This window comes from Geospiza fortis, unplaced genomic scaffold (genome assembly GCF_000277835.1).
Source record: "Geospiza fortis unplaced genomic scaffold, GeoFor_1.0 scaffold157, whole genome shotgun sequence".
NCBI lineage: Eukaryota > Metazoa > Chordata > Aves > Passeriformes > Thraupidae > Geospiza > Geospiza fortis.
In genome coordinates, this window is record NW_005054314.1 from 2457502 (window position 1) to 2475162 (window position 17661).

General features: G+C 38.2%; 1 protein-coding gene across 1 annotated transcript in view; it reads right to left on the bottom strand.

Annotated features, from left to right (window-relative positions):
• The window catches only part of TENM1 (teneurin transmembrane protein 1), a 781733-nt gene that overhangs the window by 154128 nt on the left and 609944 nt on the right, over positions 1-17661 (bottom strand). Inside the window, exon 6 of the mRNA XM_014306575.2 lies at positions 2446-2686. Coding sequence (XP_014162050.1) covers positions 2446-2686 — 241 coding nt within the window. The remainder of the gene's footprint in view (positions 1-2445; positions 2687-17661) is intronic.

The following is a 17661-nucleotide window of genomic DNA, read 5'->3' on the forward strand; positions in this document are numbered from 1 at the left end:
TTCTGTTTATGGATTACCAGGGGATACAGTCAGCAGAAAAGCTGAACATGTGTATTCTGATTTTTGCCTACTTGTTACAGTAGGGTACATTACTGTCTAAGTTTTCTTTTTGATTGCAAATGTTCCAAATTTAACAACAACAAAAAAATCTCCTTAGCTATATCAGGTATGTAGATATTAGCTAGATTTGGTATTATTAAAGATCTGGCACAAAACATATCATTGAAATGTTTCTCTTTATTTTGTAGGATTATTTTTAATGGGCAGCTAAACATTAATAGAGAAGGAAAGCAAGGGAATCCAGATCTTAGGCCAAAGCACCAGTTCAATTCTAGCAGAATCATTCCCTGGTAGAGGAAGGATAAACAAGCTGCAAGCCCTTCATTTTCTCTAAGGCTGTGCTGTGCACTGTAGACTTCTGGGAAGTGGTGATCACAAATGTCTCTTATTACAGCATTCCCCTGCTATAGCACTTGTCTGCACACAAACTGCAGATATATCCTGGCAAACACACTCACAGATTTTCCTTATGGATTACCCAGCCTTTCAGCCAGCTTCGTGAGAGGCTTCTGGAGTGACCAGTGGGGGCGTGAAATCAGCTGAAACAACCACTGAAGGGTCAGAACATGGAAAATTCATAGGCTCTGTGAATGACTAACATGTAGCCCAAAGGATGGTTTCCAGTCTGAATTCCTACTTCACTGCACAGCCCTTTATATAATCACAGATATAGCTACATATCTCTGTATTTGTCCTTTAAGAGAAGCTTCAAATTTGCAAAAAATAGTAAGAAAACAGAAAATTTAAACCAAACTCGAAAGAAAAATAAATTGCAAAGTAATGCCCCCAATGACGTCTGATGGAAATGCCATGAACGGGGATGCGGAGCCTTAAAAAGATCTACTTGACTTTTAATTCAAGAGAACCAAAAGTTAATGGGACAGAACACCCAGAGATCACCTTTCTTGCAGAATGAAGTATAGACAGATAGATAGATAAGCTTGTTACACCAGAAACAGAGAAATTTATCTTTAAAAAGACTGTAAGCCGAAGCTTCTAGCTCCAGACGGACCAGCTGAACTAAAGTGTTGTTTATGTTCACTTTTGCAAAAAAGTTTCCATCCTCCTTGATTCTTTTTGAGATTTGTCCTTAGACAAATAAGGAAAGTTTTATTTCAGAATGAATTGGCATGTTCTTCAACCCCAAATGAATAGCAGAACTAAAACTTGACACTTCTGATGAGCAGCAGTCAAATGTTTAAATACATATATTAAGATTAATTTTTGTAATAAAATAAAACCAACCTCGTTATAAAAGAACAAAATCTAGGTTTCAGTGATTAATTGTGCTAACTGGGTCTCAGACATATGTAAAAATCAGACATATGTTAAAAATCCCCCAAACATTTCTGTGCATAATACTTTATATTTTCTGGATCCAATTAGGTGTATGTCAGAAATTTATCTGTTTCATCAGACACAACTTTCACAAACTCTTGCCCTTTATGTGCTTTAGAATGGCAAAACCCAAAGAAAATCATAGTTAAAACCTTCTGGTGCTCTCTTGACAATGAAGAGGAAGAAGACTGAAAATTAAGATCTTGTTTTAAAAATCAAGTCAGCAAACACAGCTATGGTTGAAAGCAATCAAATTAGCTAATACTTATCAAAAACAGGTGAAACAAAAAGCTTATTATAGCCAAAAAGTCAGAGGAGATTGTGCAGAGTTTGGGTACTGAAAAGTAAGTTGCCTGAATACAGAATGTGTTTGCCCTCAATTGTTTTTCAGAGTACATTATTTGTGTAAACTGTGAGTGATCCTGAATTTGAACCCTCCCTTTCCAGCTCCCAGAGGAAAATCTTGCCATGCCCAAAGTCTATCTCGGTATTGTTTCTCCATTGCCAAATGATTATAAAATGATATTTGGCTATATATGCAATGAAGTATTAAATACATATTGAGGAAAAGATAATTTTAGTATTGTTTTTGGTCTTTTCTGATCCACCGAAAAGTTACAGCCTGACTAAATTATCTCAAATGTCCCTTCAAACCCCAACCATTCCTGACTCAGTGTGACTCCAGAAGTGCCAAAGTTCACGGATTAAACCAAACTTCTATTTGCTGGTTACAAAATGGTCCTGGGAGAATGTGGGAGGGCAAGACAAACCTACAAGCACAAATCCTGACCGCACACAACTATAAAATGCCAGTGTAACCTACACATGTTAAAGCAACCGCTATCTTTGAAAACTTTGCCTAAATGTGCTTTTTTGAGTATTTTTGACCTAGATGAATCAAGCAAAAACCACCACACGTGGCTACTTGAGATGGTTTCAGAGTAAAACACATTGACATGTCCTGAAGGACACCACCAGCTTGTGTCCATGTCAGGCCTCCTCCCCATCTTGTTTCTTTTCCCCCCGGCGCACAGCCGCGGTCCATACCTGGTTTCCAGCGGGATGTTGCTGTTCAAGACCCAGCTGTTATGAAGGTGCACTGAATCCTGTGTGCTGGTGGGGGGCGTGGGGGCAGCGGGGCTGGGCTGGCTGGGGGTGGTCATGGATCTCCTCTGCAGCGAGTCGGCCGAGGGAGGCGGCTTCCTGGCGCACGTGCACGCGTGAGGCGGCGGAGGCGGCGGCGGCAGCGGCCTGAAGGTGAACTGGTTGTGAGGGCTACCAGGCATGTCTGGAACAGCAAGGAAAAGACAACCAAACACACGGAGGGTTATTATTTTACAAAGATTAAGACTCTCTTTAGATGTGGTTTTGCCTTTTGCAGCTGCAGTGCGCCTGGAGCTCGGGGCTTTCTGCTTTAAAAACCCTAACCCTAGGCCTAACCCTAACCCTAGGTAGGTAAATCAGCCTAGGGTTAGGGATGGTTCATCTGAATTAAAAAAGGGAACGGGGAGACTGAAGTCTTAAACTGAAGGAGGGCAGATTTACATGAAGTATTAGGAAATAAATCTTTGTTGTAAGGGTGGTGAGGCACTGGAACAGGTTGCCCAGAGAAGTTTTGGCTGACACACACCTGTAAGAGTTCCAGGCCAAGCCGGACAGGGCTTGGTGCAACCTGGTCTAGTGGAAGGCATCCCTGCTCACAACACAGGGTTAAACTGGTGCCTTCCAACCCAAACCATTCTGTGATCCTGTGGTACATTATTATTGGGAATAAATAATTGTACTTTATCACTTTCTTTACCCTGTTTCCTGTAAATGTTGCTGCAATATTTGAAATAATTAAAATAAAACAGTCTATTGAAACACAAACAATCAGATACAGACACACCCTACAGCAGTGTAATTCAACAGCAGCCAAACAAACAACAAAAAACCCCAAAAAACAACCAAAAAAGAAAAAAAAAAAGAAGGTGGTATAACATTCACTTAATTTGTCAGGATTTTTTTGGGATGAAGGTGAAGAACATATAAATTAACACTGAATGGCATCACAGATACCAACTGATTTCACAAGGTATAATTCTCATTTAAAACATCTATGAAAGAAATAGACAGCATAAAAATTAGTCTTGCACTTCAATTTGAGAGAGAAAATGACTGAATAAGTCCTACCCCCCTAACAAACATCTTCCCTAAAATAATGTTAACACATTTCTGGAGTCTGTTACTGCATTTGTTAAATGGAGCTGAGAAAAGGTCTCTGAAGCACTAATCATCCAGACATCCAGAGAAAAGGTTTTAAGGCAGATGAGCTGGCAGGAGCTCACAGCCACTGGAGCCGGCTGAGAAAGAGACTGAGCCTGTGGTGGGTACCCAAGGCCCTGTCCCTGTGCTGCCACTGCCCTATGGGGCCCTCAGGCTGGCCCCCCAGTACCCCAAAGGGATGTTGTACCTGCACAGGCTCCTGTCCTGTGCTAACAAATGCTGCCACATGGCTGAGCCATCCTGAGCCACCAAGCTTCAACCCTCCTGCAAAGGACCACAAAGACACAAACATAGTGCAATGGTACTTTCAAGGAACAACAAAACCTTGTTTTCTATACTTCTTCACAGTCTCCAAAGAATCTCACTACAGCCAGATACACAGCTATGGACAACAGCAAACACTTTATAAAGAAGTTAGGGGTAAAAATTGCTGCCAGATTAAGTAATCTGTGAACTTGTTAACCTGAAACTCCTCCAGCTACTTCACCTCAGTGTCTAACGAGGCTTTATCCTATTTCTGTACTCACCCTCACACTCCCTTTTACCTTAGCAGATGTCCAGTTAAATTTGCAGAAATCCGGCTGGAGCAAAGCTCTGATGAACCTGCAAAAACTCCCTGCAAGGAGCTGCTGTCATCCATTTAAAACATTCTTTATATTATGACATGATGTGTCTTCAAGGCAAAAGATGAAAGTGTATTCCCTCCTTTCCTGGAATGGCTTGTGGAAAAAAAAGCACCTTTTTCTCTGTGACAGTCCCAATTTACCCCAGCTGGAGAAACAAGGTTGTTTAGTGCTCCACATAAGCTTTTCAATGCTGTGGTAAGCAAAGCTGCCACAGATTTGGCCCAGGCTTAATCCTTTTAATTTCACTGATCTTTTATCAAGGCAGCATTCTTACAGTTGCACTCAGGTTTATGCTGTAATATTCGTTTGCATACACCAGAAAAGCAGTTCTAAGCATATTAGAAAATTGGAGACCTCAGTAAATTAAATCACCAGAGTCAACAGTCCAGGGCTCCAAAATAATCTGCTAAGGCACTTTCATATAATAATTAATCTAGGTAAATCCTGTATCCCGCTATTTTAGAATTGAAAGCTACCCAGATTTTGCACATATTTGATGTCCAGCATCCTTATGTATTTGATCAATTACACTTCCTTACTTAAGGTATCAACTGTAAATCCACTCTACAGAAAATCTGCAGGATTATTAAACAACCTATAATTTGCATGACAAGCCACTTCAGTGGTTGAACCACTGTCCTGTTAGAAAAATGCTAATTTTTGCCAGGACATACAGTTAGACTCTACAAGGTACATCAAGAGCTGTGCAGTAAATGTCAAGCAGCCAAGGTGACTGCTTCTCTAGGTATTTGGGGAAAAAACTGTATAATCTATATGGCAACACAACTTTTAGTTCCCTTCCCTTTTTATCTATCCTGTCCCTATCCCATCAATGGCACACAATTGTCTGACAGAGTTTAGTTTGTTCCATGCAATAGATTGGTTCTGCTTTTGAACCATAAAGTCGCCCTGGCTCAGAGGGTACCTTAAATCTCCCAGTGCAATTTATCACAATACATCAACACATCAGATTTCCTGGGGGGATTCCTTTTTAATTATCACACTTGTCACCCTTTCATCTAGCTGCTGGCATCACAGAAAATCTCACACTGGAGCCTGATTATTTTGGTGATTTAAAAAGTCTTCATCAGACCCTCATTTCAGTGAAGCACTGCAAACTCATTAGACTGAGAATCAGCCCTAGTTTCCAATTAGTTTTTACAGACTTTCTTATTTGGCAGAGTTGGTTTTATTTTGCTTGAAACTAAGTCTATAGCTCATTATTTTTAGAACACAAAAAATATTGCTTGGGATATAAAGCAGCATTAAATCTCAATATGCACACTTAGGATGCTTCAGGACTCTAAATATAAACAGCAGACTATGTAAAATAACTTACTGCAAAATCATTTAAATACCTAAAAGGGGATATTATGCAAGATAATTTGTCTAAAGCCAACAAACTTCCAAAGTGTAAGAGACTGATATAGGAACTGGCTTACCTAATGCTATCTGTAACAACTGCTGCTTTTATTTTAATGGCTGCTAATAATGTGCATATTTGTTAATTCTTGTACATCAAAACATTTATGTATGATATGCAAAGACAGACTTGTTTTCATTGTCTTCATTGATGTGATAGAAATTTCCATCCATCTAAAAATGTAGCTATATAACATTATTTCAGCTCAAACTTCACATTTTGAACAATTTGCTTCAAATCAGATTTCCACCTGAGGAGTAACCAAGCCAGAAATTGTTCTCTTGATCTTCATCATTGGCTTTCTCATCTGCATTTAGCTCATTTTTTTTACAGACAAAAGAGACTGTTTAAAAAATTTATAAATTCTTTCCCCTGAGAAGTAATTTTTTAAAAATAGTCCTCTCCTTTCAGCAGAACACATCTAAAACTGCGAAGTTTCCTGAAAAGATCCAGACAACATTCTGGTGATTTCTCTTACTCCAACTTGCACATTCCCCATTCACTTCACAAACTCAAACTTCATTCTACCTGTTGATTTTTAAAATATGTATTTATTTTGAGGGGTTTTGCTTTCATTATTCAATTACAAGAATAACACAGGAAGTGTTAATTTGATTAGCTCTTCTGCTCTGAGGCACTTTGCAAACTTCATGCACTCACACCAAGAGAAACTGCAGAGGAGATGGCAGCTGGAAACAAGAAAATCTTGCCTTGAAATTCTGCTAGCTTGAAGGAGTTCTACTTTCTCTCTTTCCTTTGAAATTTGAAGGAGTTATTTTTATCCCCTGAATATTTCTTCTAACATAAACTCATTTTCCTTAAGAGTCAGGCTAAAATGCCTTTGCAATCATAAACATGTAGCTAAATTGCTTTACAGACTGGCAAAAATGAAACAAACAGCTTAATCAACTAGTTAGTGCATAATTTAAAGTTAGTTTTGAAAATTAGCCAAGCCTTGGCAGAACTATTTTCTTAACAGTTCTGAAATATACTTCACTATACTTTTTGGATCCATATAAAGGACAGGGTAATTGAACTGTTTTATCATTTACTGACAAGGCTACAATAGCCTGTATTGTTATTAGGTGAAGTATATCAGAGAGAGTATACTAAAATGTAATGAACCATAAAAGGTTTGCATCTAACCTGTAGTGCTCTTGAAATATTTTAATTTTTTTCAGTTCCTGAAATTATTATTTCTTCGTATGTTTGGATTTTTTTTTTAAACTTATAAGATGTGTCTCAGTAGAGTGTGAATTAGCTGGCAATCCATTATTTAATGAACGAAACAGCAACATCTGTTCAGGGAGTTTAATTCAGTTTATTTAAAAGTTCTGTGGGTATACTACTGCTCAATTACAAACCACCCCGTGATTATTTTTTAAGCATGCTTAGAAATATAGAATGGTTTGGGCTGGAAGGAACCTTAAAGATCATCTAGTTTCAAGCCCCCTGCTGTGGACAGGGACACCTTCCACTCTCCCAGGGTGCTCCAAGCCCTGTCCAGCCTGGCCTTGGACACTTCCAGGGATCCAGGGGCAGCCACAGCTGCTCTGGGCGCCCTGTGCCAGGGCCTCACCACCCTCACAGGGAAGAATTTCTTCCCAATATCTGATGTAAGTCTGCTCTCTGTCAGTTTAAATCCATTGCTCCTATCACTGCACGCCCTTGTAAAAAGTCCCTCTGATCTCTTATAGCCCCTTTATGGACTGGAAAGCTCTGTAAGCTCTCTGTGTTCTGCACAGGAGCAGTAAGGACTGCTTATGAAGGCAGCACTTCCTTTCCTTAATGTTTTTACTTTAAAAGCTAAACTTGTCCTTGTAAGACCCAAGTAACTATATTTTCTAAACACTCATACTGCACCTCATTCTAGGAAATTTTACAAAAAAATAATTACCCAGTTTTGAACACCAGAGGAAAAAGGAACAATGGGACATCAGCATATCTTTCTTTAAAGCACTCTTATTTTCACAGAAGTGCATGTTTTATACTTCTTTAATTCTGATTAATAAAGTCTCTCGTAGTACAGCACTAAACTTGCCTAAAGTTCCTAATGGAGTCCATATTCATTTAGGTAGACTAACACGAGCCTGGGATTTTCCCATATTTTAATCTACACTCTTGATTCATTTCTAAGAAACAAATGCTGTCTACTAGAAAATCTTCACAAGTCAAATAGCATAAGTGGACTTTATTACCTGCATATGATATCAACTATTAATGCCTTAAAACCCTTAGCAACAGTGAGCATAAGGAATTTTCATCATCAAGACTTCTGCAATTGCCATTAATTCTCCATTATCATTGCATATCAGGATTGTAACACTACTGAGCTCCATTTCTGGTAAAACTTCCATTACTGGCACGACAAAAGTGAAAAAATACTAGAGATCTCGGGGTTTTCAAAAATAAAATCTAAGTGTCTTGAAAGGGTCTCTGCAGACAACTATATCTTGACTCCGCTGCAGAAAGATGTGGGAGAATTTTATCAGGCAAAAGAATGAAGGTTAGAACTCATTAGAGAAGGAAAGGCAGTGATTTCTCCCTAGGGAACTACCACATGGCCACCTTTTCCAACTTTCTGGATTCGATGCATTTAATAATATTCTGTCTTTCAGGACTCAAAAAATTCTGGCATCTGTTGTCTTTGTACTGTATACTTGTCGGTTTTACTTTGCACAATTCTTGAAATAAGACTGATATACTTGTTTTTTACGGTGTGCGTGGGGGAATGTTTCTGCTTTTTCTGATGATAGAACTGTTAATATACTCGAGCCAAAAGAAGGGCTTCTGGGCCCAAAGCTAGCTCTTTTTTCTCTGCAGCTGGATCAGCTGGTGCATTGAAAGACATTACCTTTCCTGACAAACTTTGCCTCACTTTAGAGGCACTTATATATGTACAGCATTACAGCTACAACAGCACTACTCCTCCTTAATTAACTCCATCACTCAGTGTTTTAACTTGGGAGTCTGATTGCTGAAGTAGAATAATTTTGGTCATAAACATTCCACTCTAAAATGTCCCTCCTTGTGTTGTAGTTTGTAACCTGAAACGAGTTTCAGGTTATAATGCTGTGTACTGTGGGTAAGATGCAAGGTTTAAATGTTATCATACAGAAGCACCTGACAATATAAACATGCCAATGTGCGTTCATATAAAATTAACATTGCCAGAGGGGAATGAAGAGCAACAGTTCCTGAGGTGCTTTTACTCTACTGAACTGCCTGAATTACAGCTTTGTTCTATGGTACTTCATATAGCTGCTAAGTACTAATATGCTCTATATATAATATTTATATGAAAAACATTCCATTTATGTGAAATGCTCACATTTATGTCAATTAATTTGAAAAATTTGCAACGAAACTACTACTCACTCCCTTCCCTCTCCTTCATTGCAGGTGGTACATCTGCCAGATTTTAATACCCATCCAGCTGAGACAGGACTCTTAAATCACCACAGTCTGTGCCAACACAAGACAGGTCCCTTGGAGGCTGTGTCAGAGAGGTCAAGGACAAAATGTGAAGGGGGAAGAAAAGCAGCACTCCAGCTCTGATGGAGTCTGAGGGAACAGCCTAAAACAACCAGCTCAGGCTTCCAGTGGTTTGTTTAGCAGATCAAGCAGCTGCTGGTATAATTAACATCACACAGCATTCAAAGGACAGAGTGAAGATTGACAGCTCCCAGCCAGCTTCAAGGTGGTATTTTCAGGGGAATGTGTAATTCCTGCCATTACTTAAAAGTGGTGGGTTCAGTCAATATCACGAGTTGTAACTTCTATCAGTGGGAACTCACAGGGGATAGTACAATCACTATTCTAAAACTCTGAACAAAGTGGGAGAGATTATAGCTTACAGAGTAAGCCTATCATCTAGGTTTGCAAAAGACAGGCACTTACAAGTAGCCTGGCAGAAAATTTTTGATGACCTTTGAGGTGAACAGATTTTGATTAAAGAGCAGTTTATGATTGGTAGAATAGGTTGCAAGCAGTCATGGCTGTAAAAATTAATGTTTCTGCAGTTATTGATGGTTTTAGTGGTGAAAAATATTCAAGTTTTGGCCCTTGTGTTATTAAATTCATTAGCTGTGAGGGCTTTCTGAAAGGGATCTATGGGTAATGGAATTAGCAACTATAAATCATATTGAAATACCCTGTGTATTCAGCCCAATAGGTCAGTGGAAATATCATGAATACAGACATATTAAACCACTTTGTCACCACCCTGCCTGCCTCTTACCTGCTTCATCCGTGTTCCTGTTATTTTGCAACATTTTCAGGGAAAAAAGACTGCTTGAGGACATGCCCTGTTACAGACCCAAATAACATAAAGCCCTGCAGCATCTGAGCTTGCTGCCCTGTCAGGGCTGAGGGGAAAACTCTTCCCCTTTAGTTCTTGCCTCCTCTGGGAGGGGGACAGCAACACCAGTTCACCAAAGTACAGAATCCTCTTCAGCTAAAAGCCCAGCCATCAGAGACATGCCTTTGTTAATTCATATTTTTGCAAACATAGACTATTCTGTGGCTCTACAGAAATATGGTAAGCTCCAAGTCATGGTTAAATCTGCCAGTTACATCAGGACCCAAACTTCAACCCTGATGGGCTCTGAAATTACTGGGGGCAAGATCCCAAGGGTCTTGTAGGTATCTGCACTGAGACAGAGCTGGTGCTTTGTTGGCAGCACTGCAAACTTACTCTCCGTTTACTTCAAGTAAACTTCAAGAACTTTCTCACTTCAAGGATGAACCATACTCCAGTTTCTCCCACCTGGCTATATAAATGCTTTTCTCAGGATACTTATCTGCACTGCAGGTTATCCTGTCAAAACCAGACACCCAGATTGTCTCCTGAACCTGATTTTGCAGAGCATAATTGGAAATCCTGCATCTATTCTTACAATCAATATCAAGTACAGATGTAGAAGCTTGAGGCTCTTCTGGATCATTTGGGACTTGACTCTACCCACATCTATCTACTTCATTTTTAAGACAAACCTTTTTAGAAAGCTACTAATTAGGGAACATCAACAGAAATATAGACTAGTGCCTATGTTCATAATATTCTGAAGAATATGTTTATAGCTTAAAGAGAAAAATTAATGCCTCTTTTATTCAATAAAACTGCATTCCATATGCTTTATTATGGATTTCATCTTGAAATTAAATTGCTTGATATGAGCATATTTACATATATTTACAGTGACTGTTATAGGGAGTATTAAAAAAAAAAAATCACTTATCTGTGGTTATATAATAACCTGTGGAGGGTAAGAAAAAGCTGTTAAATGCCTCCATAATATGTAAACATATATAGAATGTGGCTCTATATGCACATCAGCCTCATTTTGTCAAAATTCGGGAGTGGACACCAGGGCAGTGCTGGGGCTGTCTAAATGGCTGTGCTCTACAGGAGCAGGGAAGTAAAAGACAGGTTGCTCAAAGTTGGCTCAGGACAAACAGCCCTTCCCCTAAAAAGTTCAACCAGAATTTACTGGGTGGCATCTGATTATAGATCTGAATCCCCTGTACTGGCTCTGCAGAGATGAATTCTGGTATATTCCCTGAGATTTGGTTTTAAAGAGATTCTTCTTTCTCTGTAGACTGTAAAGCATAGCAGAGTTGTTCCTACCATTTCCTGCTTGTCATTTTGGATATCAGAGAGAAATGTTTATACAGAACCAGGCTATCAACCAGGAAAATGAAGGGCTTTTGGTGAAACCAGTAATGCTTTTATCTATCTCCTCATTAATGCCTGCACCTACATTCAAATTTTTTATGGGAATTAGGAATATGATCACCCACCCTTTCCCAGTCAAGAAGAGATTTCCACTTCATTTTAGTGGAATTTAGTTTTAGCCAGAGTTAATAAGTTGACAAGCAGCAAGCACATGTGCTTAGTATTGGTCAAGAAATATTGACAGCATTTAAAAAAATAAAATCCAAGTACATGTGTCCCTTCCTATCATTTCATCAGAGCAGTCTGACCTATAAACCAATTTGCAAATAAAACAAATTATGTTAGGACAGATTTTTCTCAGCAACCTTATTAGCTCCCTGTTGACCAAGGTAGAAAGCTCACAGGAAATCAGAGACTGCTTCCTTCACTTACATTCTACTTTACAAACTTTACTTGAAAAATTTTTAGAGAAAAGTTCTTTAAGACAAATTACAGTTTTAAAACATATATTGTCCTTTTGCAGTTTTGCTTTAGAAGAGAAACAAATTTTTAAATGGACATAAATTTCAAATTATCTTTTAATCAATTTAAAGAGCAAAATATTGTTTTTGGAAAGGGAAACAATTTTTTTAAAAGGAAGAAGAATGGTAACCTTAGCTGTAGAACAGTTAGCCTCAATTTTTTCTCAGTAACCCTTAGAATTACAAGGGACCATTTAAGGAGAGTGCATGTAACTGTCAGATAGCATAATAGAAGGCTATTTGTTGCCCACCAAATGATTTTACATGGTGTCTAAATTACACTATATTTGTTAAAGGATATACCTCAGTGAAGAATTAGCTAATTGACTACTCCTGCCTTTTATCCCTGGAGGAAGTTTACAAGTTCTTGTCCCTCTCAATGCACAAATAAAACAAATACTTCTACAAAAATATCTATACCTGCATTGATGTTTGCTAACATTTTATTTAAGAATGCTGACACTTCTCCTATAGTCCTGAGCTGGCTGGGGGGAGAGACAATGGAACATGTGTAACTGATGGTAAACAGCACATCCATTACTTTTCAAAGAAAAGCCAAACTTCTGAAGGGAAAGACAAAATAACAACACAGAAACAGGTAATGTAATGCCTGAAAAATGAGTATGAGACAAGGCCACAGCCTTCAAAGCAGTCTCTCTAAAGTACATTTGGGCACTTAGAAGCAAGCATATGCATTTTCTGAAATACCAATGTGCTTCAATCTCTCCACTAAACTGGGGATTATGCCCTAATTCCACAGACCTATTCAACATTTTAAGTGCTCTGTCATGTTTATTGTTAGGAGCCCTGCACTCTCTTAACCATCTGCAGTTCTGAGCAGAGCATCTATCAAGCACCAACAAGGCCAGAACCTGCTGCAGAAGCAGATTCAGCTGGGTAACTCCAGCCTGGAAGGTTCAACAAGCTTCTCCTGCTAATCTGGCTCAACTTGCAAAGGAATCTAGTGCAACTCAAAATGAACAAAGATTACATTATTTTACAGCATCAATAGGCTATAAAAGTTCTTTGTGACCATATCCTCAGTTCACCTCACAAGACATTTCTTTGTGTTTCGCTCAAAGCTTATCTATATACAGTTATTTAAACTCATTGTAAATAAGACACACATTTTTGAATATTACTAGAAATTACATCTATAAAATACTGAATAAAACCTTCAAAACAAATGCATAAAGAAGTATCAAGGGAAAAATACTTTTTCATATGAATCTACCCAACAAAGTATTTTAATGAGCGCAGATCTATTAAGAGAATTCTCAGGATACCGTAATTATTATTCATTTTCTAGAATTGTTTCACCATGAAGCTTTATGCTACTATGGGGACTTTAATGTTTATGTTTTGTGACGGCTGCATTGACTATTAAAAAGCAATTTGGCTGACATTTTAAGTCTTTTGTTGGCAGTTTTAATTGGATTGTTCACCAAGCATCAACTCCCCCGTTAACTGCAAAAATTACAGGCCGACGTCAGTTTATAGTAATGACTGTTTAATGATTTTATGCTTTCAGGATGCCAGCTTCATACGGATGCACGCATGATTAGCTTCATATCAAGACCTGTAATTAAATAATTGATACCTCAACAAAAGAAAACATCAAATGGGAAGACATCCAAGATTTATCAAAACACTCATTCCAAATAAAAAATGATTAATATTTTGAGGTCAGACAGTGCAAGAGTTGGTGCTAAGGCAAAAACTTCTCTCACCCTTTTCTACAGAAGAAATGTACCTTTAACTGATTCAAAGTCTGAGAGTTTGATGCAGTAAATACTTGCACACCATTCTGAAACCTAACTCCAAATTATTCAGAACTCATTTTTAGCTATTTTTGTTTACTTTCCACACCAGGTGAAGCTGCTTTTATAATAATAAGATATAAAAATAATTATACCTTAACTGAAACTTACAGTACTTACAACCAAAGAAAAATAAGCCCACTAACTTCTCAGTAATCCAGGTTCTTGACAGAAAACAGATTATTAGTCTTTGTTCAGCTCTGAATCCTATGCCAAACTCCCACATATTTCAGAATTTCAAACAGAGAAAAAATGGTTTTTAGAAGAAAACTCTTTGAAAGTGTGAAATATCCATGAAAATAAAGCCAGAACAAAGACTCACAAAGCAGGGCCAGCACTGCACAGGCAGCGAGTGCCTCCTCACAGTGCTCACAGAATTTCACACCTGATGGCCACCCAACACGGCCGGAAACTTCCTGTAGGCAGCTCAGCATTTGAATTTTGGAAAGAACTTGGTATTTCACACATTTTTATACTTCCAAAATCCAGGGGGAAAAATTACTGACCAAAGGCTTTCACTGTCTTAATCACAACAGTGCACATTTGCACTAGAAAATTTGGGATATGGTTCCTCTTTAAACTGAGGCCATATATTTATGGATTCCGATTAATTTTACGCCTCTAAGGTCAAACATCAGACTTTATTGTGTTACACAGTTGGTATTCAGGCAAATTTCAGCAATTTATAGGAACTTCAAAGAACTCAGGTTAATCTGTTTCAGGCTTGACTTTTATGGACTATAGTCACCTAGTAGAAAATATTAACCTACTGGAAAGTCAATAGGGTTTTAAGGCTGCTTCATTTTTATGTACAAAAAGCTGTATGTCTCACAGAATCATTCATTCTCCTTTTATTGCCAGGATGATGGCTTAAAATCAGTTGTGACCAAACACCTGAGCAGAGGGCTTTATTTGAAAGATTTAGGGGTAAATTTAGGGCCCATCTCTTTTTCCAGTTGCAACAGCATGATATGGGATTAACTCCATTGATTTCAATTATGTTATTCTGCCTTGGTTTGCTAGATGTAACCACAGAAGAAAACAGCCCAACTTTGAGAGGGCGTATCTACTTTTAATAGGTTTAGAAACAGAAAACTTGCCACTTCAAAATATCAGCTGTGCAACACTGTACAGTTCTATTCCAGGAACAGGGTTATTGTATTTGTAATTTAGAGAGGAATGAAGCACTGAACCAGGAAAATACAGGTTGGCACAAACATACTTCAATTCGTAAAATAAGAACATCCAGCAGAGGAATGTGAGCGGACCATACATCAGCAGCTGAAAACTCACACTGGCAAAGGCAAGGTACCTCAAATTGATTGCTGAGATCTAAATTAACTCCAAGTCCTCAGAAAATGGCCCTGGGTATGTCTGCAAACAGCTCAATGAAAATTTCTATGTACAGGTTTAGTAAAAGAATGCAGCAGCATGGAAAACAAAGTAAAAAGACAAGTAGTGTTAAATCCTCACATACACATCTTGTAAAATACTTTGTTCTATTCTTGACATGGTTTTTCAGGAAAAAAAATGGTGAAAATAGAAGGGATTTTACAAACAGATGAGTAGATTGCTGATGTTACACTAAACAGATTATGTCACCTAAAGAGAAGGAAAATGCAAATGATAGAGAAACATCATCATGAACTCAGGTATACAACTATTTATAATCACAATAAAACCACAGTATCACTAAATGAAACTCTTAGGATGGAAATTTAAAATGAATAATAAGGAATACTCTGGAGTGGGTTTTGTTTGTTTTAACAACAAATTTAACCTAAAAACTTATTGCTACTAACTGTCATTGAGAGGAGAAGGTTGCAAATATTTTGTGTAGAATTTTATATAGATAATTATTTATCCACATAGAATAAGTCGTATACACACCAATCTCAGTGTACATAAATTTAAACCCTACATATGAAAAACAGGTACATGTGTGTACATATGTAACATACATGTATATATTTTACACATACAGAAAGTCTCCACTGAATTTCCACCCAACTGAAAGAAGTTAGGTTGATATTTCCTCAGTTTATTTACAAAACTAAATTTTTGTAATCTTGATGGATTTCATTTTAGAACATTATTAAAATAGCATGGAGCAAAACTGCACTCACTGACTGCTTCCTGTTCCAGCCAGAGAACCTCATCCAAATTCCAGCCATTGTTGAATTTCTTCCTAGGTGATCAGGTCATCACTAGTTTAGTCAGAATACATTTAGGAAGGAACATGTAACTTACAAGGAGTGTGTAATTTACTCAGCCAACTGGTGAAACAAGTTTAAGGCAATCCCTTCTGATGGCTGGAAAGAAATGAATGGATCTGCCTTGAAGTCATGTACCACCAGGAATACAGAAGTTAAAAGCTAAAGAAAAAACAGTTCATTTACAGATCTCAAGAGTGAGCTGGGTACTGACACTTGAACAGCAATTCGAAACTTAGCATATGACTTACTGTACAGAACAGAATAGCCCCCTTCTAATCCTCATACTGATGTTTAAATTCTAATTTTGATGTCTCCTTGCAGTCTTTTGAAATACATGACTCTTAGCAATAACCTCATACAGATTTTGTGAGCAGTACAAATGGGACTCCTGCTTTTCAAGCTGAATGATGCAATAACCAAGTAACAAAGCAGCCTCTGCCAAACTCAGGCACTGAGGAACAGAATAACCAAGGAAACTAGGATAGAACAACTAGTTCTGTTCATTGCACTGTGCTTTATCCACCTGTCTTCCCTTACTATGGAATATCCAGACTGAATGCAAACAAAGCAATCATATCAGGGAAGTGGAGGAAGTGTCTGGGAAAAATACATGCAACAGTTACCTTTTACCAAAGAGGATGGACAAAATGGATGAAGATCTGTAGGTAATTTCAGCTGATAAAATTTCAAAATGTTCTTTTAAAAGTAATTATTAGAGATGAGTTGCAGCATTCAGCTGAAATGGAACTTTTCAGAATTTCACGTTAAGTAGAAATTAGGAAAGAAAAAAAATCATACACATCAAAAAGGAGAGGGCTGCTCAAACATAGCTTTCCTCCTCCTCCACGTGGTCTTTTAGAATCTTATATTGGAGAAAAAGCAACACACCATATATCTATCAAAATGAAGTATACCCTACTGCAGAAGAAAATCACATGGCTGAAAAATGTTCGAGTAAACGTGTCAGTGAATTGGTTCCAGCTGAAAACAGAAGAACTGAGTATAAAGACATAATCTAAGCCAGATGTATGGCAGTTCACAGCCCAAATTCAGATGAAAATTTTGCCTAACATAGGAGGGAACATCAGATGGCTGCAGAGACACTTCCAGGCTAATTTACAGCCTGCAGTGATCTTGAAAGATCTAATTCTGTCCTGTTGATTAGACAGTAAAAAAGAGGGAAGGGAAGGATCTGTCACCAGCTCAGCTCTGCAGTGCAGGTGCCAGCACCCAGACTCGCTCTGCGAGCTGCAAACACCGGCGCTGGTCCCAAAGAGCCCGTGCAGAGAGAACATCTGCTGAGCTAAAATTCATCTCGTGGGAGTATCTTTGCCATTTGATAGCACAATATGATTATATTGCTACATCAGCTGTATAAAAACACTGCTGCACACACGTGACAGCATAGCTAATGCAAAAATGTTTACTTCATGAGACCAAACTAAATGACAGAAACTGTAGTTGACATTTACGGTATTGATCGAGCTCCAACGTTAATACAAAGTAAATGGTTTGGGAAGTTTATTCATCTACTGATTAGTGATTCATCCCCTTCCAGATGATCCCTGAGGATGACAGCATTGTCTATGTCTGCGTTCATCGTCATTGTGAAGCATTTGCTTCAGTTCACATGCTGTATAGGCAGCACTAAAATTATCGTGGTTTAACTGTACAAAACCAAACACGTCATCCTGCTTTCAGAAAGACTATTTCCC